The 21170-nt window shown below is 46.4% G+C and overlaps 1 protein-coding gene across 1 annotated transcript in view; it reads right to left on the reverse strand.

Moving 5' to 3' along the window:
* Nucleotides 1-21170, reverse strand: part of CNST (consortin, connexin sorting protein) — an 851678-nt gene that overhangs the window by 182649 nt on the left and 647859 nt on the right. Inside the window, exon 8 of the mRNA XM_069608001.1 lies at nucleotides 17429-17450. Coding sequence (XP_069464102.1) covers nucleotides 17429-17450 — 22 coding nt within the window. The remainder of the gene's footprint in view (nucleotides 1-17428; nucleotides 17451-21170) is intronic.

Genomic DNA, 21170 nt, shown 5'->3' on the forward strand with positions numbered 1-21170 from the left:
AATCAGAGCTTGGAATGGTGGCACTAATCATCTTTAAAAGCCTACTATCAGAGCTTCCCTTTGTGCTTTCACACCAACCTGACACATACATGTTAGCCCAGCCCATTCAGTTTTCTTGCCACTATGCAGGCCGTCTCCCTCATTTCCTTTGTATGCCCGTGGGACAGGACTCTGCTTCCCATTCCTGCTCATTCTCAGCCCACCACAGCATGTCTTTATAATGTCCGACATAGGGCACCTGCAGTAATTTTCTTTTTTTCTTGTACACAACACTCACTTCTACCGAGACATCTGCATCCTCCCACTGGCCCGCAGATGGCATGCTGGTATTGTTAGTTTCACTACAAATGCACCTCCAGTCCATCTCATAGACCAAACACCCTCCACACGTCAGCATACGCCACAGAATAATATATGGAAGCGGTTAAAAACACAACAGATGCTGATTCCATGATGGCGGCTTACTAAGGAGGATGTGTGCAAGCACTCTCCGTCCCCCATCTGCAGCACTATACTGAAGCAAGTACATCCCGCCCACGTAGCTGAGCCCCAATTTCAGCAGAGGGCCGTGCAGACCCGAAGCACCAACGCAGAAAAGCAGGCACCCCACAAAAGGTGCAGGGAGCACAGGACTCCCCAGGGCTAAAACACCCAGTGGCAAAGGAGGCGCACACCGACTCGGCAGGGCCCAGCAGTAGTGACGGCTCCTATCCGAAACACCTTGGAGCCGGAAACTGAAACGGGCCGACTCACTCCTCGAGCCGACAAAAGGCATTGCAGGGGCGATGCGGCAGCAGAGCCCCGCACCTCAAGGGGCCGCATACCATTCCAGATACCGGGCGGAGATGCAATAAAGCGGGGAAGAGGGCCGGCGCCTGGAGGGAGGAAACCAGCGTCCCACAAGCAGAGCAGGGCACAGCTCTTTACAGCAGCCCCTGATCAGGGAGACAATAAAAGCGGTCCCGCAGGCAGACGGACACTGAGGCTGGTGCCGAGCCAGCCAAGCAGCTGCCAATGCGGCGTGGGATCCAGAGCCACCCCCTGGCTACCTGGAACAAGGTGCTGCAGAGTCCTCCATGACCCACGAGGAGCTACACAGACGGCCGTGAAGGGGGGGCGGCAGCTGCCGCCTATGAGGAGGGACACAAACACAGTCAGAGGCAGACACTTTACCCGCCATAGGGGCAGTGCTGGTCATTGGGCCGGCTCTCGGCGGATCCGAGATCCGGCACCAGATGTGTAGCCGCATCTCGGGATCCGGCCAGAGTCAGCCGCCCAAGCCCATGAACCGCGTTGCAAAAAAGAAAAAGAAAGCGTCCGCGACGGCCGCATTTGCCGTTTACTGCGTCTTTGGCACTGATGTGTAATTAATAATGCTCACTACATGTACAACTGAAAGGAATCAGTTGTACATGTAGCGAGCATTGTGCTTTACACAACAGTGCCAGAGCCGCGTAAAAGGCAATGCTGCCCTCGCGGGCGTTTTTTTTTTCTTTTTCTTTTTTTCGCACAACAAAATTAGCCAGGGCTCATCAAGGGGGTCTGGCCTAACTGCAGTGGTCCTGCGGGTCCGTTATGCCACGCCTCCCTGACGAGCCCCGGCTCAATGGGCTACTGGCACCCCTGCCAGGCAACCCTTTGTAGTGATCAACAACCTCTCCCCATTGGGGGGAGGGTGTTGATCTCTGTATTTATATTCTATAGGCTTGCCTGGCAGGGGAGAGGGTCTCGCCTATTCAGCCCTAATGGTGGCCCTGCCCCTTGCCAGCTGGGTAGGGGCAGCGTCACCATTAAGGGTGAAAGGGTAAGGCCACTGGAAGCTGAGGCCGTTTTCCTGAAAACAAACTCCACGAGTTTCAGCCTTCAGGAAAACGGCCTCAGCTTCCAGCGGCCTCGCGTTTTCTCCACAATGGCGTTGCTGGCCCACAGGCTACTCCTGCTTAAAGGGATGCCTCGCAGGTGCGGCGCCACCATTACGGCTGAAAGGCATTTTTTTCTGGAGCCTGAAGCTTTCGCACACGAGCGAGAGCTTCAGGCTTCAGAAAAAAATCCTTTCGTGTAGTGAGTGGCCCACAGGGCCCCGCCAGGCCCCGTCCCACTAAAAGCCCTGGCCGGCGGTAAAAGGCAATGTTACTGTTGTGGGCACTTATTTTTCTTTCTTTTTTTAAAAGTATTTATCTGATCGGATGGCCACTACCAACCCCGCCCCCTCTAGACCACAACCTCCAACCTCCACCGGGGATGGCACCATCCAACGCTGCTGGTCAAGATAGACCGAGGACAGGGACCCCCAACACACAACATTGGAAGAACTGACCTCGCTGACAGGGAGCCCTAGCACTACGATCCCTAAAATGGAAGCTACAAAAGCGCACATGGAGACCTGTTTTCAGGAATTCCAAAATAAGATGAACCGAGCATTCCAAGCACAATTTGTGTCATTTATGGGGGAAATGAAGCAGTCTACAGCGGAAATTAGGAGGCATATCACAGAGCTGGGAAAACAGACGGATACGACAGAATGGGCCGTAGAGGAGGTGGTGGTGGTGGACACCTGCTCCATGGACATAGCTCTTGAAGAACTAGCAGGGTACACATAACAGACACGAAGAGACAAGACCCAGGCTCTAGACCGAGAGATGTGGTGGCAGCACTGGCTAGATATCTGGAGAAGAAAGCAATCCTCCGAGCAGCCCGATCGGCGGAACCCATTCGGTACAACGGGGAGGAAGTCCGCCTTTTCCAAGATCTAGCCCATGCCACCATCCTTAAAAGAAATGGGATCTATCCTGAGATTCCTGCAAGACAAGCAGATTAGATCCAGGTGGACGTTCCCCTTCGGACTCTGTTTCATTGGGAAAGCAAACAACACAGGGGCACGACCCTACACAAGAGGGATTTCAAATTCTCCGCCTAGACAAGGAGGATGCCACTGGTCCAAGGAGATCGCCACGCCACTCCCGCCGCTCAAAACCCTGGGAATGGCCGCAAACGTCCCCCACCACAGGGCCCCCCGCACTAGACTCTTCAGAAGAATGATCCGGGAACTAAAGAACACTCATAACTGTCTCGGAGCTCGACCCAGCTCTACGAAAACGCATATAATTATCAACACTTCATATTACCACATTGGGGGACAGGGAGCGTGCAAGGCTGCTCTATTGGAATCCGAATGTGGTTTTTTAGGATACCCCACAAGTATGCCCTGGGAAATAAGGCTGGTCCAACCCCTGCTCAAGAAGAGGGGGGAAACATAGGTGGCGAGACCCACTACAGGGCAAGGGTACAGGTGGGGGAGGGGGGCGAGTACGGGGCACAAAAGTGATAGAGGGTTGTTGGGTGGGGGTGGGAAGGGCTCAACTTGGGGTAGAGCCCTCAGGATAAGCGGATCCAGGAGCATGGACAGATACGAAGACTGGAACACCCTATGCTTAAAATACTCTCCATGAATCCATGAATATACAGGGACTAAATCCCTGGTGAAACTGAGAAAACTTGAAAGGTTATTAGCGCATCACACATCAGATGTTATTGCAATGCAGGAAACACAAAAAAAAAACAGACTCCCACTGCGTAAAGCTGAGACGATTTCATTCAGTCATGCAAGCGAATGCCAAGACCAAGCTCGAGGGGTGGTGCTGATCACGGTTGATGCAGGGCTGGCTGTTCAAATCCTAGCCACAAAAGCTGATGGGGAAGGTAGATACCCATTTGCAGCGATGGAAATAGGCAGAGCATTATGACGCTTGCCACGGTCTATGCGCCCAACACAGGGGCAGGATGGGTTCCTGTGAGTGGTACTCACAGACCTGGAGGGGTTTGCACAAGGGGAGGTGATTCTTTGGTTCTGATGGGGGATCGCAATTTAGCGGGGAACCCCAACAGGGATAGAAATACTCCACACAACGCCCTCAAGTCCCACCATCACCAGCCCTGCTAAATAAGATGGAGCATGTGGCGCTGCAAGATGTGTGGGTAACACTAAAGGGAACAGAATTCACCTTTTATTCCCATGTACATCACACATTCTATCGCATTGATTACATTTGGGGGTCACCCACACTGATGGGTAGAATGCAATCCATAGACATACTCCCGATAACATTTGCATACCACGCATCAATTGTAGTGACACTAAGTTTGAAGCATTGACAGATACCTCCCTACATAGGGAGGTGGAATCCAAAGTAAGACTATTTCGAACTTAATGGGGGATTGGGAGTCCCCGAACCTATGATCTGGGATGCCTTCAAGGCCACTTTAAGGCAAGAACGAATCGCCCTCCGGGCACGCTGGCAAAAGCAACAGCGAGCCATGGAAACCCAACAGGATGTAATGGGGAGAATGCAGCATAATCCTTCTAGAAAACTTTGTTAAGAACAGCAGCCTATCGGGGGGCAACATAATCTCCTTCAAACGAAAAAAGCTGAATGGGGCCTACTAGCGGTAAAGCACAAATACTACATCCATGCCAATAAGGCGGATACACTTTTGGCGAGACAGCTCAAGCAGAAAGTGGCAGCCCAAACAAAGGGGATTTCCACCCCACAAGGGGAAAGGGTTCACTCTAACCCCGACATTGCAGCCCAGTTCGTCACTTTCTACACAGATCTGTACAGATCGGACAAGCCAGATGAGACACTCCAGCAAGACTTTCTTAGGCCACTCACACTCCCGAAGATAACCTTGGCAGAACATAACGCACTAGAAGCAGACCTAACACAAGAGGAGGTACTTCAGGTGATAAAACGCCTCCCCTCAGGCAAAGCCCCGGGACCCGGACGGGTTCACTCCCGGGTTCTACAAAGCATATCAACACATCCTGGCCCCCAGGCTAACAACATGTCATGGTGCCCGATTCCGGGGAGTCGGTTCAAGCCCTGCGTCCCCGAAAGCGGACATCCAGTCCCCAAGGAAGGACCCAGCAACCCCATATAGGGGCCCTTTGGACAGTGTCCTGGCGCCTATGGCGCCAGGCTCATAAAAGACATCAGTCCTGGCGCCATAGGCGCCAGGCTCATTATGGGAGTGCTTGGGTGCACTTACCTGATGCAGACCATGCTGCAGGATCCCGGCCTCCTTGAGGCCTGAAAGGAACTACTTTACCTGTGGGACTAATTTACCATCCGGGCGTGGTCGGGGAAGGATACATACGTGATTGGAGGAAGGATACATACCTGGAACTTCTTCCAAGGCTATTTAAACCCCACCCGAACAGCCACATGTGCTTCGCGTTGTTCTGCATCTAGCAGCTGGACGCTCACCGTGTCTGCTCCTGCATCCTGACTTCTGCCACGCCTGCCAGCATCCTGGATCAGCTGCAAAGGAAGAGAAGAAGAGAACAGAAGAAGGAAAAGTCCTTACCTGCTAAATCCGCATCCCGGAGACATCTCGCCGACAATCCTGAAAAGGAAGACTTATTTAAAAGCTCATCGCGTCGATCGCTGCAGCGCCGCATTCCACTCACCTTTACAGGGCGCCTCCATGTTCAGCAGCGATCATCCGGATTCGCAGTCACGCCCCAGCGCCTAGGGAGAAAAAGACCAGAACAAAAGGTGAGAGAGAGAAGGGAATAAGGAAAGCTAAATCTCCATGTTAAGACTTACCTGTTGATTCATTCCCTCTTCATTTCGGGTCCGCGCCGCATCCTGGCATTTCCGGACCCCGGCCCCTAAGGGGAAAAAGAGACAGCGTTAATGAAAAGACATTACCAAAAAACGCTCATTAAAGACTTACCTGATTTCTACAAGGATTTCACCTCTCATCTCGGGTCGGTGCCTGTTCCCCTGCATTCCGTACCCCGGCCCCTATGGGGAAAAAGACACTAGCATTAGTACATTAATGAATGGACACAAGGGGAACCTCTTATCAAAAAAAAACTTACCTGGAAGCCAAGCAAGTTTGGTTCTCATCAATCCGAAAATCCAGTGAAGTAACTGGATACCAACGCGCCCCTGCATCAGAAGCAGGATGGAGAGCTCGTCCTTCCAGACCCTAAGGTGAGACGCTACGAGGAATCACAGAAGGGTTTCGAGGAGGGTGAGAGGGGAAAGTGGGAGGCCGATTGCATTACCCCACAGACAGTTAATACCCTATTTTCGCCTACAGAAGGACACTTCTGCGAGCCAGACAAGCCAGATTTGGGGGGCCTGGTCCAGTCCGTCTTCCGAACCCTGCGCATCACCTTAGAAGAGGTCACAGCAGCACGAACCAGGCCAGCGCCTCCGTGGGAGTCAGGTGAGCGTTACACAACACACTCCAACGCATTTACCTCATCAGGAATCATCACCCCCACGATGGAAGAGGCCAAAATACTGCTATTCCCCAAACCGGACAAAGACCCCATGCAATGTAGCTTGTATAGAGCCATTACATTGATCAATATTGATGCAAAAATCTACACCAGTATCTTGGCTAGTAGACTAGAGTACCATCTCCCACATCTTATCCACCCAGATCAATCAGGATGTATCACCCACAGAGAAACACATGATAATATTCGCAGGGTCTGCCATATCCAAGAAAAAACGCAAAAGAAAGGAGAGCCGGCAGTCCTCTTCCTAGATGCAGAAAAAGCGTTTGACAGGGTGGAGTGGGCCTTTCTGTTTAACACACTGGGGAGACTGGTCATAGGGCCAAAATGTACTACCATGGTAAGAGCGAATTATAGGGACCCGGCTGCATGACCTCTTGTGAATGGCAACTATCAAGCCTGATTAAACCAAGCAGCCTACACTCTTATTCGCAATATACCTAGAGCCATTCCTGGCCACAATCTGCAAGAACCGGGACATCGAGGGTATTCAGTTTGGAAGGGGTGAGCATAAGGTTACGGCATACATGGACGATATGCGCCTGACACTCACGGAACGAGAGCAATCCCTGCAAGCAGTGACTGGAGAGATTCAGAGATTTGGGAGGGTGTCCGGGTTAAAAGTGAACCTGGCAAAACCAGAAATCCTAAACTTAACACTGACCGGGGACAGACTACTCCAAATACAACAATCATCCCAATTCAGATGGGTTCACACAAGCGTTAAAATCCTGGCCGTGAAAATAACTCCAACTCTACAGGGTCTGTATGGGGCAAACTACCCCCCACTGATAGAACAACTTAAGAAACAACTAGGTAATTGGGGCCCCCTCTCAACCTACCGGTTAGGTGGAATAAACATGATAAAAAAAAGACTGACCTTCCCAGACTATTATATTTCTTTCAAGCCCTCCCAATTGTTGTGCCAGAATCATTCTTCCGAGCAACATACACAATTATAAATACATACGTCTGGAATCAAAGTCCCACTCGGGTGGTGCTGAAACTGCTCCAGACTCCGACCAAAAAAGAGGGGGGGGTTGGGTCTCCCAGACCTTTGCTTGTGCTACAAGGCCGCCCAAATCAGAATCATAAAAGACTGGCTAGCTCCGGACTCAGGAAAGATTTGGCGTCAGATGGACCAAGCCGTGGTCGGTGCCCCGCTGGTGGTAGTGCTATGGCTCCATAAAGAATACCGCCCAACCAACATGCACAGATCGGATATCACAAGATTGGTAGAGAAAATATGGGACTCGTTGGTACATAAAAAGGAATTCACTACTTTCCCCTCCCCTTGCACCCTGATCTTCGGCAACCCCCAGTTCACCCCGGGCAATGCGGCCGGCGCATTCAAGAAATGGAAAGAAGTGGGATGCACGAAGGTTGGAGACATGTTCCATGGACAAGATATAAAATCATTCCCCCGGTGCAAGGTCAACATCGGGCTCTCGGAAGCTAATAAAATGCAATATCTTTAGCTACGTCACTGGCTAATGGACCCCCAACAGCAGTAAGCAGCCACTAGACCCCCTCACCCCATTCGAAAAATGTCTTGCCTCCGGACCCAGGGGATAAGCTATTGATTTCTAACATATATAGGATAGGGCTGGACACGGAACAGTCTACCACCACAAAAATCATGAGGGCATGGGAGGTTACGGCTGGGGAACCCATCCCCCTGGAAGACTGGGGGGTGAGGGGGCTATGGCAAGACATTCCGAAAATAACCAAGCAATCCAGGAATCTGATACAAGCTTATGACACAATGGTACTATACCCCCACTAGGCTGAAAAAGATGTATCCCAATACGAAGGGGGAGTGCTGGCGGGGATGCAGCGGGATGGAAGACTGGCTACACATTTGGAGAGGGTGTCCAAAATTGGAAGGATATTGGAAACTAATTGACAAACACATGCATACAATCTTTGGGATGGGAGCACCCATGGGGCCTAAGGAAGGACTACTGTGCCTTAATGGACAGGGCATGAGACAATGGGTGAAACCAACAGGAAGGCCTACGCAATCCTCTAGTTGGTAGCTGTCCTGGTCATCACGCAGAAGTGGAAAGCTCAAGACCCTCCAGTTGCACAAGACTGGCTGACGAAGGTATGGCATTTCATTGTGATAGAATGGACGACATACACACTTCAGGGTATCCAATTTAAATTTGCAGTAGACTGGGAAGAGGTGATGGACTTCCTGCATGAAGACTACAGAAAAGGGTATTGCCTGCATGCTCTCAGAATCCTGGAAATAGGTTTAAGTCAAATGAACTAATGACTCAAGGATCGGTGGGAGGGGAGGTAGGAAGGGGTTACAGTTCTTTACATTTATGTGTTCATGTATTCATTTGTTTAAGACTTGCAGAAAATCAAATAAAAACATTTTAAAAAACCCAAAAAAACACAACAGACTCTTTCTGCTATGGACATGTGATAATAGATTTATAGCCTTAAGCAGCAGGAGCCATTGTGTATGTCCCATGATCACTAACCTGGCTGGTGGCTATCGGACCCACAGCAGAGCCCGCTACAGGCTATACCACTGCAATAAAAGCCACAATCCCAATTTACATACCAAAGTTAGCATACTAAATAGAATTGAGATCCCACATTCCAGACAGAAGCCCCATTCCAAACTTATAACACAAACTGAAAATATCAACTTCAAGCCCTAGATCCCACATCCCAGAGTCGAGACCTCCTTCCAAACTTTTATCCTGCATTTAGCAATATATAGCCTACCAGACTGACATATTTTCTTAACCATTTTATTAACTAAATACCAGTATGCACAAAAAATGAGATATATATATATATATATAAAAAGTGAACATTTGTTGGTTTGTGGCTTCACATTGTGGGATGTCTTAAACCCCTCATCCAAGCCCTGCAACATTATAGTTTTTCCGTAATCGCGATTTACGTGCGCTGAAAAATTGCAGCGAGTTGCAATTTGGCTCAATTTCATTTTCTGTCAAAATAGCTGCTCCTTGTTCTCAATTGCTGAAATTCGTTTTCTATTTGATAATCATTCATGAGTCTTTGCTAGTGTTGACCTGTACAAATCTTAAGAAATTCTCACTGGTGCTGAATCCCATTTAGTGAATTAAAATCAATTTGGCATATTTTCCCATTCATTGCTATCCCATTCAAAAGTATTTTTGCCTGCGTTTTAAAATCCTACCTGTTTTCTCTAAGCTTGCTGGGGGAACTGGGATTGAATTGCATTCTTGATTGCATTTCTGAAACCTGTGTGCCCTCATTTCTATCTCTTCATATTGCATTGGGGGGGGGGGAGGAGTGAGTAGTCACAGGGGAAAAAGTGATCATATTGTCTATTGTTGAAATCATATCAAGTTTATTTCTGGGTTGCATTCTTTCCCATCATTGCATTTCTTTGAATCATATACAGAATTCTCTGCTACAGTATCCTTCATATTCATACTCCTAAGTGATTAAAGAGAGTGTCAATTTTGTAATATTACCCATTGTGGACTACCGTCCATATTCATAAGTGTGCTATTCAAATATTTTATTCATAAAAGTGTGATATATATTGTTTAATACTTCAAATAAATCTTTTAATTTGCAAAACAAACCAACTTCTTGGCTCAGTGAGGTCAGGGGGATGCAAAGAGAGGGGCGTTATATAAGGGTTCATCATCCAGATTTAAAGAACTTTGACATAAAAATATATAAATAAGGGCTTCCATTGGGCATCCCATCCTAAGCATTGACTTAATTGGATTGCTGGATTGAAGTCACTTACAGCGTATGTTCCATTTACAAATCCACACCGTTTCACCAACCTGCACCACATTCTGCACAGTCACCTGTAAGGACACTCATGACATCTGGAAACCCCACCCCTTTCCCTGGATTTCAGCAGAAGTGCAAATGTGGGTGTGGGTTTGTGGCTTCACGTATGTTCCCTATACAATTTTTTTTTTTTTTTAATTTATTTACAAGTATATACAAAAACCACATCATAGTACAGAGGAACAACAAGGAATGGAAAAAAAACGGATTACATAAAATCATTGAACATGTTCCAAATCTTTTCATATGAAGACAACTTACATTTCAATTTGTAGATCATTTTTCCTGTTCTAGACAGGCTATGCATTTCTTGAACCCATTCCTCAAATGACGGACGGGTCCGGCCTTTCCATCCTCGAAGGATCAACCTTTTAGCAACAATGGTTGCTCTGAAAAGCCATTTCTTGAGGGGAGCGCTGACTTCAGCCAGCTCAGAATCTTCCCCTAGGATCATTGTCTTAAAGTCCAGGACACACCCTTCACCCAAAATTCTGACACACACATCACAAATATCACTCCAGAAAGCCCAGACTCGCACGCAGCTCCACAGCATGTGTTCCAATGATCCCACTTCCTGAGCACAACCCCAACAATCCGCATTGTCAGTCATGCCCCTTTTATGTAACGTTTCCGGACACCAATACACACGGTTCAGGATCTTAATTTGTCTAGACCTTTCGCCGAGATTCAGCGAACATAATGAGACATTTCCGCATATATTCTGCCAGGCCTCAAGATCAATATCAGACCCGATTCTCTCGCTCCACACTACCCGTAAATTGTCATTGCTCCGAAAATACGACACAAAAAGTTTGTACAACCTACTGGCTAAACCACCTCCCTGCCCATTAGAATCCGTCAGAAAAATAGTTATGTCAAAGGAGTCAGTCCAGTCGACCTCACCAACAGACCTCTTGAGTCGTCTATAAGCCGAGTCCGACAAGTCCTCAAAACTCCATCTCTCTCTCAGGTCAGCTGCAGTCAGCCACCGAACATCATTCCCCAAGTCAGAGACCTTTTTAACATTCATTAGGAACCATTCGGGCCAAAAAATTGTCCTGGAGTTATCTCTAATCCTAGGATTCAGCCAGATAGAGGCATTCTTATACTTAAAAGCGTCCCTACCTAGCAATGTCAAGACCTCAATCCAAGAGTTGCCCAAAAAGGACGTGGTTAACAAACTACCACCCGGAATCTTTGTGTTAGTGGTCAACAGTGCCTCCGGGCCCAGTGGCACATATGCATTCGACTCTGCCACCGCCCATCTGTCCAGCTTACCATCCAAAAACGGAACAAAAGAGTGAGCAGAAAATGCTAAATGGTAGGCCTTAAAATTCAGAACTCCTAGACCACCCAAATAAATCGGACGCTGCAATTTCCATAGACTAAGTCTGGGCGGTTTCCTGTCCCATAAAAATTCTTGAACAAGGCGGTCTAGATCTTTCCAATAACTACACTTTATTCTTAGAGGAAGCATACTAGTTATAAAGTTTATCCTGGGAGCCAAATTAATTTTCAGGGCATTGACTTTACCCCATAGTGAAAGATTAAGCAAAAACCACCTTTCCAAAACCAATTTGCAATCTCGTACCACCACACTCATGTTTTCATCAACCATACGGGAGACTGGAACTGTCAACCATACTCCTAAGTAGCGTAAGCACCTATCACACCAAGTAAACCCCAGCCCCTCAACCAGGGATTTATCACATCTGCTGGACAGAGGCAACACTTCTGACTTCAGGTGGTTAACCTTGTATCCCGAACAATCATGAAAATTCGACAATATCCTCGTCAGGCATGGCAGTGACACGTCCAAATTCTGCAACACCAACAAGAGGTCATCAGCATAAAGCCATGCCTTTTGCACCACACCCCAACAGTCAATGCCCTGTAAATTTGGTTCATTCTTTATGCAGATAGCGAGAGGTTCAATCGCTAAAATGAATAACAGAGGAGAAAAAGGACAACCCTGTCTCGTGCCCCGCTTCAAACGCAAAGGTTCAGACACCACTCCATTAGTCTTAACGTCAGCCGTTGGACTGGCATATAAAAGAGCTACCCAGGAAATAAAATCCTCCCCCAGATTCATCTCCCTCAATACCGAATATAAATAATTCCAATTAACTCTGTCAAAAGCTTTTTCAGCATCCAAGGACAGGATGGCTGCATCACCGACCAATCTGTCCGCCATTTCCATAGTTACCAACAATTTCCTGATATTACTGGACGTACGCCGACCCCTCATGAAACCAGATTGTTCCTCCCCAATCAAAACCGCCATGAACTGTCCTAAGCGTATAGCAAGAACCTTGGCTAAGATCTTGTTATCTGTATTGATAAGGCTGATCGGACGATAACTAGCTGGCTGATTGCAATCCTTATCTTTTTTAAAAAGACCGAAATCGACGCATGGTTAGTACTCTTAGGTAACGACCCAACCTTTCTGCTCGTCACAAACATATCTCTCATGAGTTCCAAAGCAGAGTTCGGGAGGACCCTGTAAAACTCACATGGAAGGCCATCAGGCCCCGGAGATTTACCCACATTCAGCCCAGAAATTGCACCTTTAATCTCATCAATTGTTATCATTTCACCAAGAAGGTCACGCTCAGCATCGTGGATCCTAGGCAAATTTAAATTACCAAAAAACCTCTCACCCCTACCTGTAATACCAGCCTCATCGCCATACAGATTCTCATAAAAATCGCGGAAAATTGAGTTAATTTTGACCGGATCAAAAGTGATTCTACCCTCCTTGTCAATCATAGAAGCTATCGCCGACTCTGAGATCCTCTTTTGCAGCCGGTATGCCAGCCATCTGTCGCAACGCTCCCCTTTCTCAAAATATGTACACCTAGAATAGAACAAACTACGTTCGGACCTCAGCGACAAAAAATCTTCCATTTCTTTTTTGAATTTTTTCAACTCAGCAAGTTTCACGGAGTCTGTTGGATCGAGCATCAGATCCCGAGAAATTTCACCAATACGTAAGTCAAGCTCACGCCTCTTACCCTCTTCTCTCTTCTGTTTACCACTAGACAGCCCTAAACTCACACCACGCATACAGCATTTAAAGGCCTCCCAAATATTTGCCACACTGATCTCTTCTGAGTGATTCTCCCTTACGAAATAATCAGCTTCAGTAACGATCCGGTCCAAAATATCATCATCCAATAGAATAGAGGTATTCATTTTCCATGAGAAGCTTCTTTTACACTGAAATTTAAGTCTCAATTGCATCACAACAGGGGCATGATCACTCAATACGATGTTACCTATATCGGTAGAGACCTGACTATCTGATACAAACCCACCAGTGAAAAACATGTCCAGTCTAGAAAACACCGCATGTGCACTGGAATAAAAACTGTATTGCCTCTTGTCCGGATTCTTTAGACGCCATATGTCATTCAAATTATGTTGCTCTAAGAGTGACCTGAGTGCCCGGTGATGAAAATCGCAACGAAGTACACGGCAGTTCTGACTTTTATCCATTTTCGGATCAATCACTGTATTAAAATCACCACCAAGCAGAACATTAGTATTATTCAACTCCAAAAGAGTCTGTGCCACCATTCTGAAAAAGGATCCATCATCCACCGTAGGAGCATACACATTGCAGAGAGTTAACAATTCCCCCTGAATCTCAATCAATAACGCAATCATGCGACCTTCTTTGTCTGCAATTTTGCGTATAACTTTCATAGGCAATTTCTTTCTAAACAAAATGACCGCCCCCCTCGATCTGGATGAAAAGGAAGAGCCAACAGCAACACCAACCCACTCCCTCTCCAACCTAGAAATTTCATCCTCCAATATGTGAGTCTCCTGTAAGAAACATATGTCTGCATACAAGTCTTGCAACATTTGAAACACTTTCTTTTTCTTGAACAGGTTATTGATCCCATTCACATTCCAGGAGATAATACGTAAGTCATCAGAAGCCCCACCTGAGCGGGAAGTCATCATCACACTCTGAATATCTAAGACATCAAATGTAAAAAAAACACAAAGAAAACTTAAACAAATATGCAAAAAATAAAAAGAACGAACAAGACAGTGAAGTCTATTCAGCCAAAAAGGAAATCTGAACAACATTGAGAACCATCCCCAGGACCCCTCCCAATGATACAATAAAACCATCCATATATTCATCAGAAAAACCGTTTCAAGAAAAGATAGCAATATTAGTAAATAAAAGAAAAACCCAACACCCCCAATCAATCCCCAAAAACCCCACCAACATGAAATCTTGAAAGGCAAATCACAGATTCACAGAATAGGTACCCCTAAACATCACCACCGTGAAAATTCTAACCCCACCTCCGGACGCAACCAATTCCAGCACAGAAGATATGGAACCAAATCCAGTACCCACCCCCAAAATTGAAAAATCAGGAAAAAAAAATATAAGAAGGCCATAGAAGGCCTATATATACTCTGTAGAGCACGGTGGCCATAGAGTTTACTGTTGTCCAGACAATGTCATGAAGCCTCAATTAGTAGTGACAATACAAGGAACCACGGCTCACCAAAATACCCCACCATAATGGAGCGATTTCAATAAACTAACGGTGTATAAGACAGAAGAGAACCAGCAAGGAAGATTGAACATCCACATATAACAGTTCACATCTGCTCCCTACACTGTGTGTGACAGGCGCATCAAAAACACAAATGTCTCACATATCTACTGGAAAGAGTTATTGAGTGAGACAGGAAAAACAGGCGCTGAAAAAAAAAAAACTGAGGCTACCATAGTCACATCGGTAATACATAAATTACATGAGAAGAAAGTTCAATACATTACACTACTACTTCTTATGCAGGCTCTGGTCTGTGCATGTAACAGTCTTAAAAATTCACAAACCTTACAGCTGCTTGAAGAACAGGAATGCAATATTGGCCAAACAACCGCCCAGTGCATCTAAAGCTAAGAGGGCAGCGTTTTCTGCTAGTTCTGCAAGCCATAGCTATGATTGCACGCCCAAGTCCAGCAGTGACTGGCAACCTCACATCTGTTTAAGTCTTCGATCCTGAACAACCCCCAGAGTCACACTCAAGGCACCAGCCGCGAAGTTGTGATAGCGGCGCCAAAAGGGAAGAACCGCCTCTCGGACAGCTCCTCCCCGATGTAACACCGCTGCCATGGTCCAGGAAGTCATCCGGAGTGAAATGTCCCAGTGGCCGAGTCTAAACATGGCCCCACCGCTCAAAACAGGAAGCAGGGCAGGCGGAGTAGGAGGGGGGAGCACATGTGGATGTATCACGTTCCTTTGTCTACTACTGAGTATCCGCAGCGCACGCGCCGGCTACACATACCTCCGAAGTTCGTCCGGCAGTTCAATATCTGCGAACTGAAGTCGTGTGAAACGGAGCTTCCCCTCCGTTCGGTTCCCGTCAGCAACGTGATCGGCGACAACGTGATGACGCATTCACGCACACGTCTCGTGCGTCAGAGTGCGAGGTCCCTTTCTCTCGCTGATCTCGACCGGCGAATATCCAGAAACACACAGTTCCATCAAATGAACATGACGGTGGGGGTTCTAAGTAATTTCAAAAAACGCAAACTGCCGAATCCGGCGGCGCCATTTTAAGAACCGAAAAAAGGAAAAAAAGAGAAAAAAGAGAAAAAAAAAAAAAAAACGTAAAAAGAACAGGCACGGTGGTGGGGGGGAGACTAATAATAATGTCACTCACTGTTCATAGGTGGTGCTGGCAGGCCCCTTTTGTATGTTTCTAGCCAGTCCAAAGCTAGTGCAGGATCAGCTGTGTTTCTGTCCCCATCAGGAAACACAATAGTTAGGACGTTATTCCTGCTAAGAAAGGCTTTTAAAGTGAGCTGACTAGCCAGTTCTTTAGCACTCCAGAAAGATCTTCTTCTATGCAGGATCTCCTTAGGATAGTCAGGGTAGATATAGACAGATCTACCTTTAAATAGGGCATTCCCAACCTGTCTGGCTGCTCTCATCACACGCTCTTTTGATCTTATATGTACAAAGGTGACCAAAATATGCCGAGCCCGATTCCCTTGATGTTTACCAATCCGGAATATATTATCAATGTCCTCAATCCTGATTATAGAGCACTGGAAACTATCTTTAAAAACTTGTAATACCAGGGAAGGCAAGTCTTCCTCATCTCCATTTGACTCCTCCACTCCTCCTCCTGATGTTTCTAGCCCTGATTCTCATCTCCAAATCCAAGCGTTGTTCCCTTTCAGTCTTCAAGTCAGATTGTAGGTTCTTATAAGCCTGGAAGCTCCCCGCAATCTCAGAGCTCATAGAAGAGGATTTTTCCAGTTCTGTGACTCTGCCATCCAGCTGACCGGTCTTCAGATTGAGTTCAGCCATTGTCAGTTTAATATCACTGACATCCTGGGCCACCTGAAGAATGGTTTTGTAGACATCTCCAAGGCTAGGGGTTTCTTCCATCTCAGGAACCTGCTTAGATTTCTTTGAGGCTGGGTTTTTTGCTTCCACAATCTTCTTCTTGGAACTCATTATAATTTCAATATAAATAGCTTCAGGGAGAGGTCCAGAGCAGTTGAGTTAAGCTGCTACTCCACTGCCAGCCATTCTAGAATCCGTGGGTGTGGGTTTGTGGCTTTGCGTATGTTCCCTATACAATTCCACACGCTGTTTCACCAATCTGCAACAAAGTTTGCACAGTCACCTGTTTGGACCCTCCGGACATTACTGGCTACTTGACTTTTGGAGACCCCAAATTTCAGAAAAAGTCAAAATGTGTTTGTGGCTTGGCTAAGCGTTGTAACTTATACAATTCCACATTGTTTCACCAATCTGCACCAAATTTTGCCGTTACCTGTACCTCTGAGGGAATGAAAGCCCGGGAAACGCTGGGTATATCAACTAGTATTTTATAAAAGTTAATTGGTGAAGTATACTTAAAAAAGGTTTTTTAAGATCACTTCGGAAGTGTCAAAAGAAATTATTTGTAGAACAGCTCAACAGGCTTAGTGAAGACTAACACAGTATCAGCAACATTTTTTTCATTTGCTCTGGTGACCAAACGGAAACCTGACACAGAAAACGGCCAGTCAGATGCAATGAACACTTTTACAAAGATAATGTTGAAATATATGCAGCTCGCTATTCCGAACACAAATCTCAATAACTCAGGTTTCCCAAGAATGCAATGGGGCTTGAGGTAAAGCAGGGATCAGAGCATTTGTGAGGTACCTTTTTTTTCAATAAAAGCCTCATAATACCCACCATTTAACTTTATGCAAACAAAAAAAGGATTTCCAAAACAAATATGGTGTCTTACCTTATGTTTAGATAGACCAGGTCTGTAGCCGGAAAAAAAAAGAAAAGCAAACTGTCAATTTAGCTAGCATTATTCCTACAACAAACGTAAATACTACCACACAAGCGTTGGACTATCTGCAGTGGAGCTCTAATATTAGCACAGAACATTTCCAGCACTGAAACCTTATCACAGGGCTGGCACAGCTTAAAGCGCATGTGTGTACCACGTGCCAACATCATTTAGAAAATCTATAATCTCAGCAGACGATGAGGCATATTATGGAAAAGGCAGGATGAGTTCAGATGGAAAATTGTTTTGGCTTAGAAAACCTGCACAACTTGTTTCTCCAAGAACAAAAAAGAAAATTGCAAACATGAGGTTACTGATAAACTGGGTGCACGGTTGTCATTAGGAAATCCTGAACGAAAATGTATCCAGGTTGCTGAACATCGGCTAGCAAGGAGCTCGGAGTACTGCAGTGGGATGCTCAGTGCTGAATCACATCTTATGGGCTCAACTTAGGAAAAGAAATGTACGCAGGATGACATGTGCACCTCTGACAAAAACAAACAAAATGAACTGAAGGAAACAAGGTACTGTTGCAGCTCTTAGTTATAGATTTTACATCAAAGATTTATTTCAGATTTCTCCATTAACATTAAAAACAACATCCTAAAACCCAATTTGAAGTCTTCCAGCTCCAAGAATCAAAGTTAAAAGAGACAGTCTGATGTACTTCGTGGCGGGTTTAAACGTAGATCTATTTGCCGGTATTGTGCAAAATATGCAGTCACAAGTTTAACGCTCTTTTTAAAAATTCAATCAAATCGTACAAAAAAGGAGTATCCTCAGAGTTTAAATAACCCTTATCTGAATACTCCTAAAACGTGGTTTTAGTAATTCCTTCCTCAAATCATGATGGTGTGCACACATGCAAATAGGATCAAATCCTCATCAAACCATGTCTTAAACACACGTTTACCAGCATACAGCTCAACCTTTAAGACAGAGGCAATACATTTAAACATGCCAAAATCAACTGCCTTCTGGTGAATTTATTTTAGTAATAAGGCCTGGGCCCAACATAAAGGTTTTCAAATCAGAGTACCACGCCAGCAAGGATAAGTATTTGGAATTTGCCACCTCTGAATGAAGAGCCTTTCCCTTTGACCAGGAAAGAATGCTTGCCTTAGGCATGCTTTAAACTACCCGGCTCAGGGTTTTCCCCAGATCCTGGCAAACTCCTGCCAGAGGCTGTGCCCAGTTCTAAACCACTCATGTTTCACCACACTCACTGAGGCCGTAAACTCTAGAAATAAACTAAGCCTAGTTTACGCCTTGCCCAGTATTACAGGAGTCTGGATTGTGCTAACAAATGTACATTCTGTAATCCCAGCACTACCCTCAAGCCCCACTTAGACATTGAGGCAGCAGACTGAGCATTTTTCTCAGAAAACATTTCTGAAGACCCTTCAGAGGTTTGAAGTCTTGGTGGCCCCCAGACTTCGCTTCCATATTACATGAAGGAAGCAACCTTCAACTTATAGACATCGAGACACCTATCCAGTTTCTGAGCCCCATACAAGTGGTAGAATCGCAATAGACACTTTACATAAGGGAATCTCTTTCGACTTGATATTTTATGTGGCTACCGCCAGATCTAAAGAACAATAGGCCGAAATAAAAATCTGTATCTACTTCTTCCAATTGTTCCCAATTTAATATTCCAACAACAGGGTTTAGGCTGCTTACCAAAAATCATAATTGTTTATTTTTATTTAATTTTAGTCCGTTTATCTCAAAGAATGTGTTGACATATACTAGACCCAATTTAAGGGAGCTCTGAGCAAGAACTAGTTCTGGAAAACCTACAAAAATGCCCGTAGTCAGCCCATCTGGGCCTGCGACTTTGCTGCGTTTCATTTGGCCGATGGCCTCTAGGATTTCTAAATTCGTAAACTTTGTATCACCATTAAGGTCATCCACTCTACCCAGGGGGTTACTTTGAAACTTGTAAAAATAAATCCTTTGAATGTGCGACATTCAAGTATCTTTGGTGATTGCCCCTGCATGGGGTTTCTGACCCATATCACTACCTTTCGCCACAAGTTTCAAGAATCATTTAATTTATGGTCATTATTAGAGACCGCTGTTGCCAAGAGATACCACTGAGTATCTGTATAATCTTGCCTTTTGTTTTTATTACATTTCTTATATACTCGATTCAGCTGGATTTGGCCTGCCAGAAGTTACCCACACCTGATTGCAGGAAACAGAAGGGTATCCCGAACAACGCAATCAGTGTCACACCATGGAGAATGTGTGAGAGAACAACAAGTTACTTACCCCTGGTAACGTTCTTTCGAATGAATGTTCGTCCCACGTATTCCTCATCTTTGATATTCAATATTCAGCTTACCGTGCAGAGTACCAGTCTGCACCAGAGGGAGAGGACATGCTTCTGTGTTTTCCTGCTCGGCTGCTGCTTTTTTCTGCGTGGAGTGCTGCTTTAAGAAATACAAGCCCTACAGACTTTAAAAACCCCTCAACAGCGTGGAGTACCGTGCAGAGTACCAGTCTGCACCAGTCTGCAGCGGGACGCGGGGGCCGTCCGCAAGGCTCTGCGGACCACCAGTAGTTATCCCGGCGCTGACATCGATCCTGACATTGATCCTATGGTGAGGTAGGCGGCGACCTCACCGACTGAAATTTTGAACTTTTGAACTTTGATTCTCTGATGAACAATTGATTTGTCACTCCCGATACGCACGAGACTAGTCCCCTGTTTCTCTGCATTTTTTCTATACGCAGACATGGAGGAAGACTTGGACTCACGAATCCTTAGGAGCCACGTGAAAAAAAACTCCATGATCATTTCTCAATCCCCAACTTTAAATAATTCCACCCCACGCTCAGGACGGGAAGTACAATTGAATCCGCACGTGACTCCTATGATCCCACTGCATTCACGGGCTCCCGTCTCCCCTCGCCCATAATTGGCAGCCCGGGACAAATACTGGCCTTACCCCCACATGGTCAGAGCGTGCAAAAAAACAACAAAGGCCACCTACCGGCTTTAGGTGGCTTCCGAGCTCCTTCGCTGCACGCGGACTCAATGCCGGCTTCACCGCCTAGCATGACGGATATGGCGGAGGAGCCTCTACATCAACAGAGCTTGTGCGGTCGGCTCCTCCCGCCAGCGTCATCCACCCCTGTACCGCTTCAGCAGGTGGCCTAACCAGCGAGTGGATCGGAGGATCTCTCGCGGCAGGTCTGAGGGTGGTGGCTAAGGCGGGAGGAAATGACCAAGCGCCACTTCAAGAGCTTCAGGAGCCACCCATGGGTCTCACTACAGAGACTCTCTACAGAGACTCTCTACATACAAACAGCCACGGTCACAATGATCTCTAAGCAAACTAGCCCAGAGGCCGATTCAGAAGCCGAAACAGATGCAGTGGCCCTGAGCCCGGGGAAGTGTAACACACAAGCCACCTCCCGGGATCTTCACCAAGGTTATAAGGAAATCCCCCCACAATTGACCATCTTGGCCATGGTCCACCAACTGCCGCAGGAGGAATTGCCTGAACAAACTGACATAGCAATAGCATCACCTCCACTCATTGTTCCACCTATGCTCACCGAGGCAATCCATAAATCTTTACCTCACCAGACTGATGAATCATTGAAGAAGTCTCTTGATCCAGTGCCAGAGGAGACCGCGGGCCTCGAGTCAGCCGTGGGCATCCACAATCACAGTGCC

The sequence above is a fragment of the Ambystoma mexicanum genome, chromosome 4q (genome assembly GCF_040938575.1).
Source record: "Ambystoma mexicanum isolate Mex_15411 chromosome 4q, UKY_AmexF1_1, whole genome shotgun sequence".
In the NCBI taxonomy this organism is placed as follows: Eukaryota; Metazoa; Chordata; class Amphibia; order Caudata; family Ambystomatidae; genus Ambystoma; species Ambystoma mexicanum.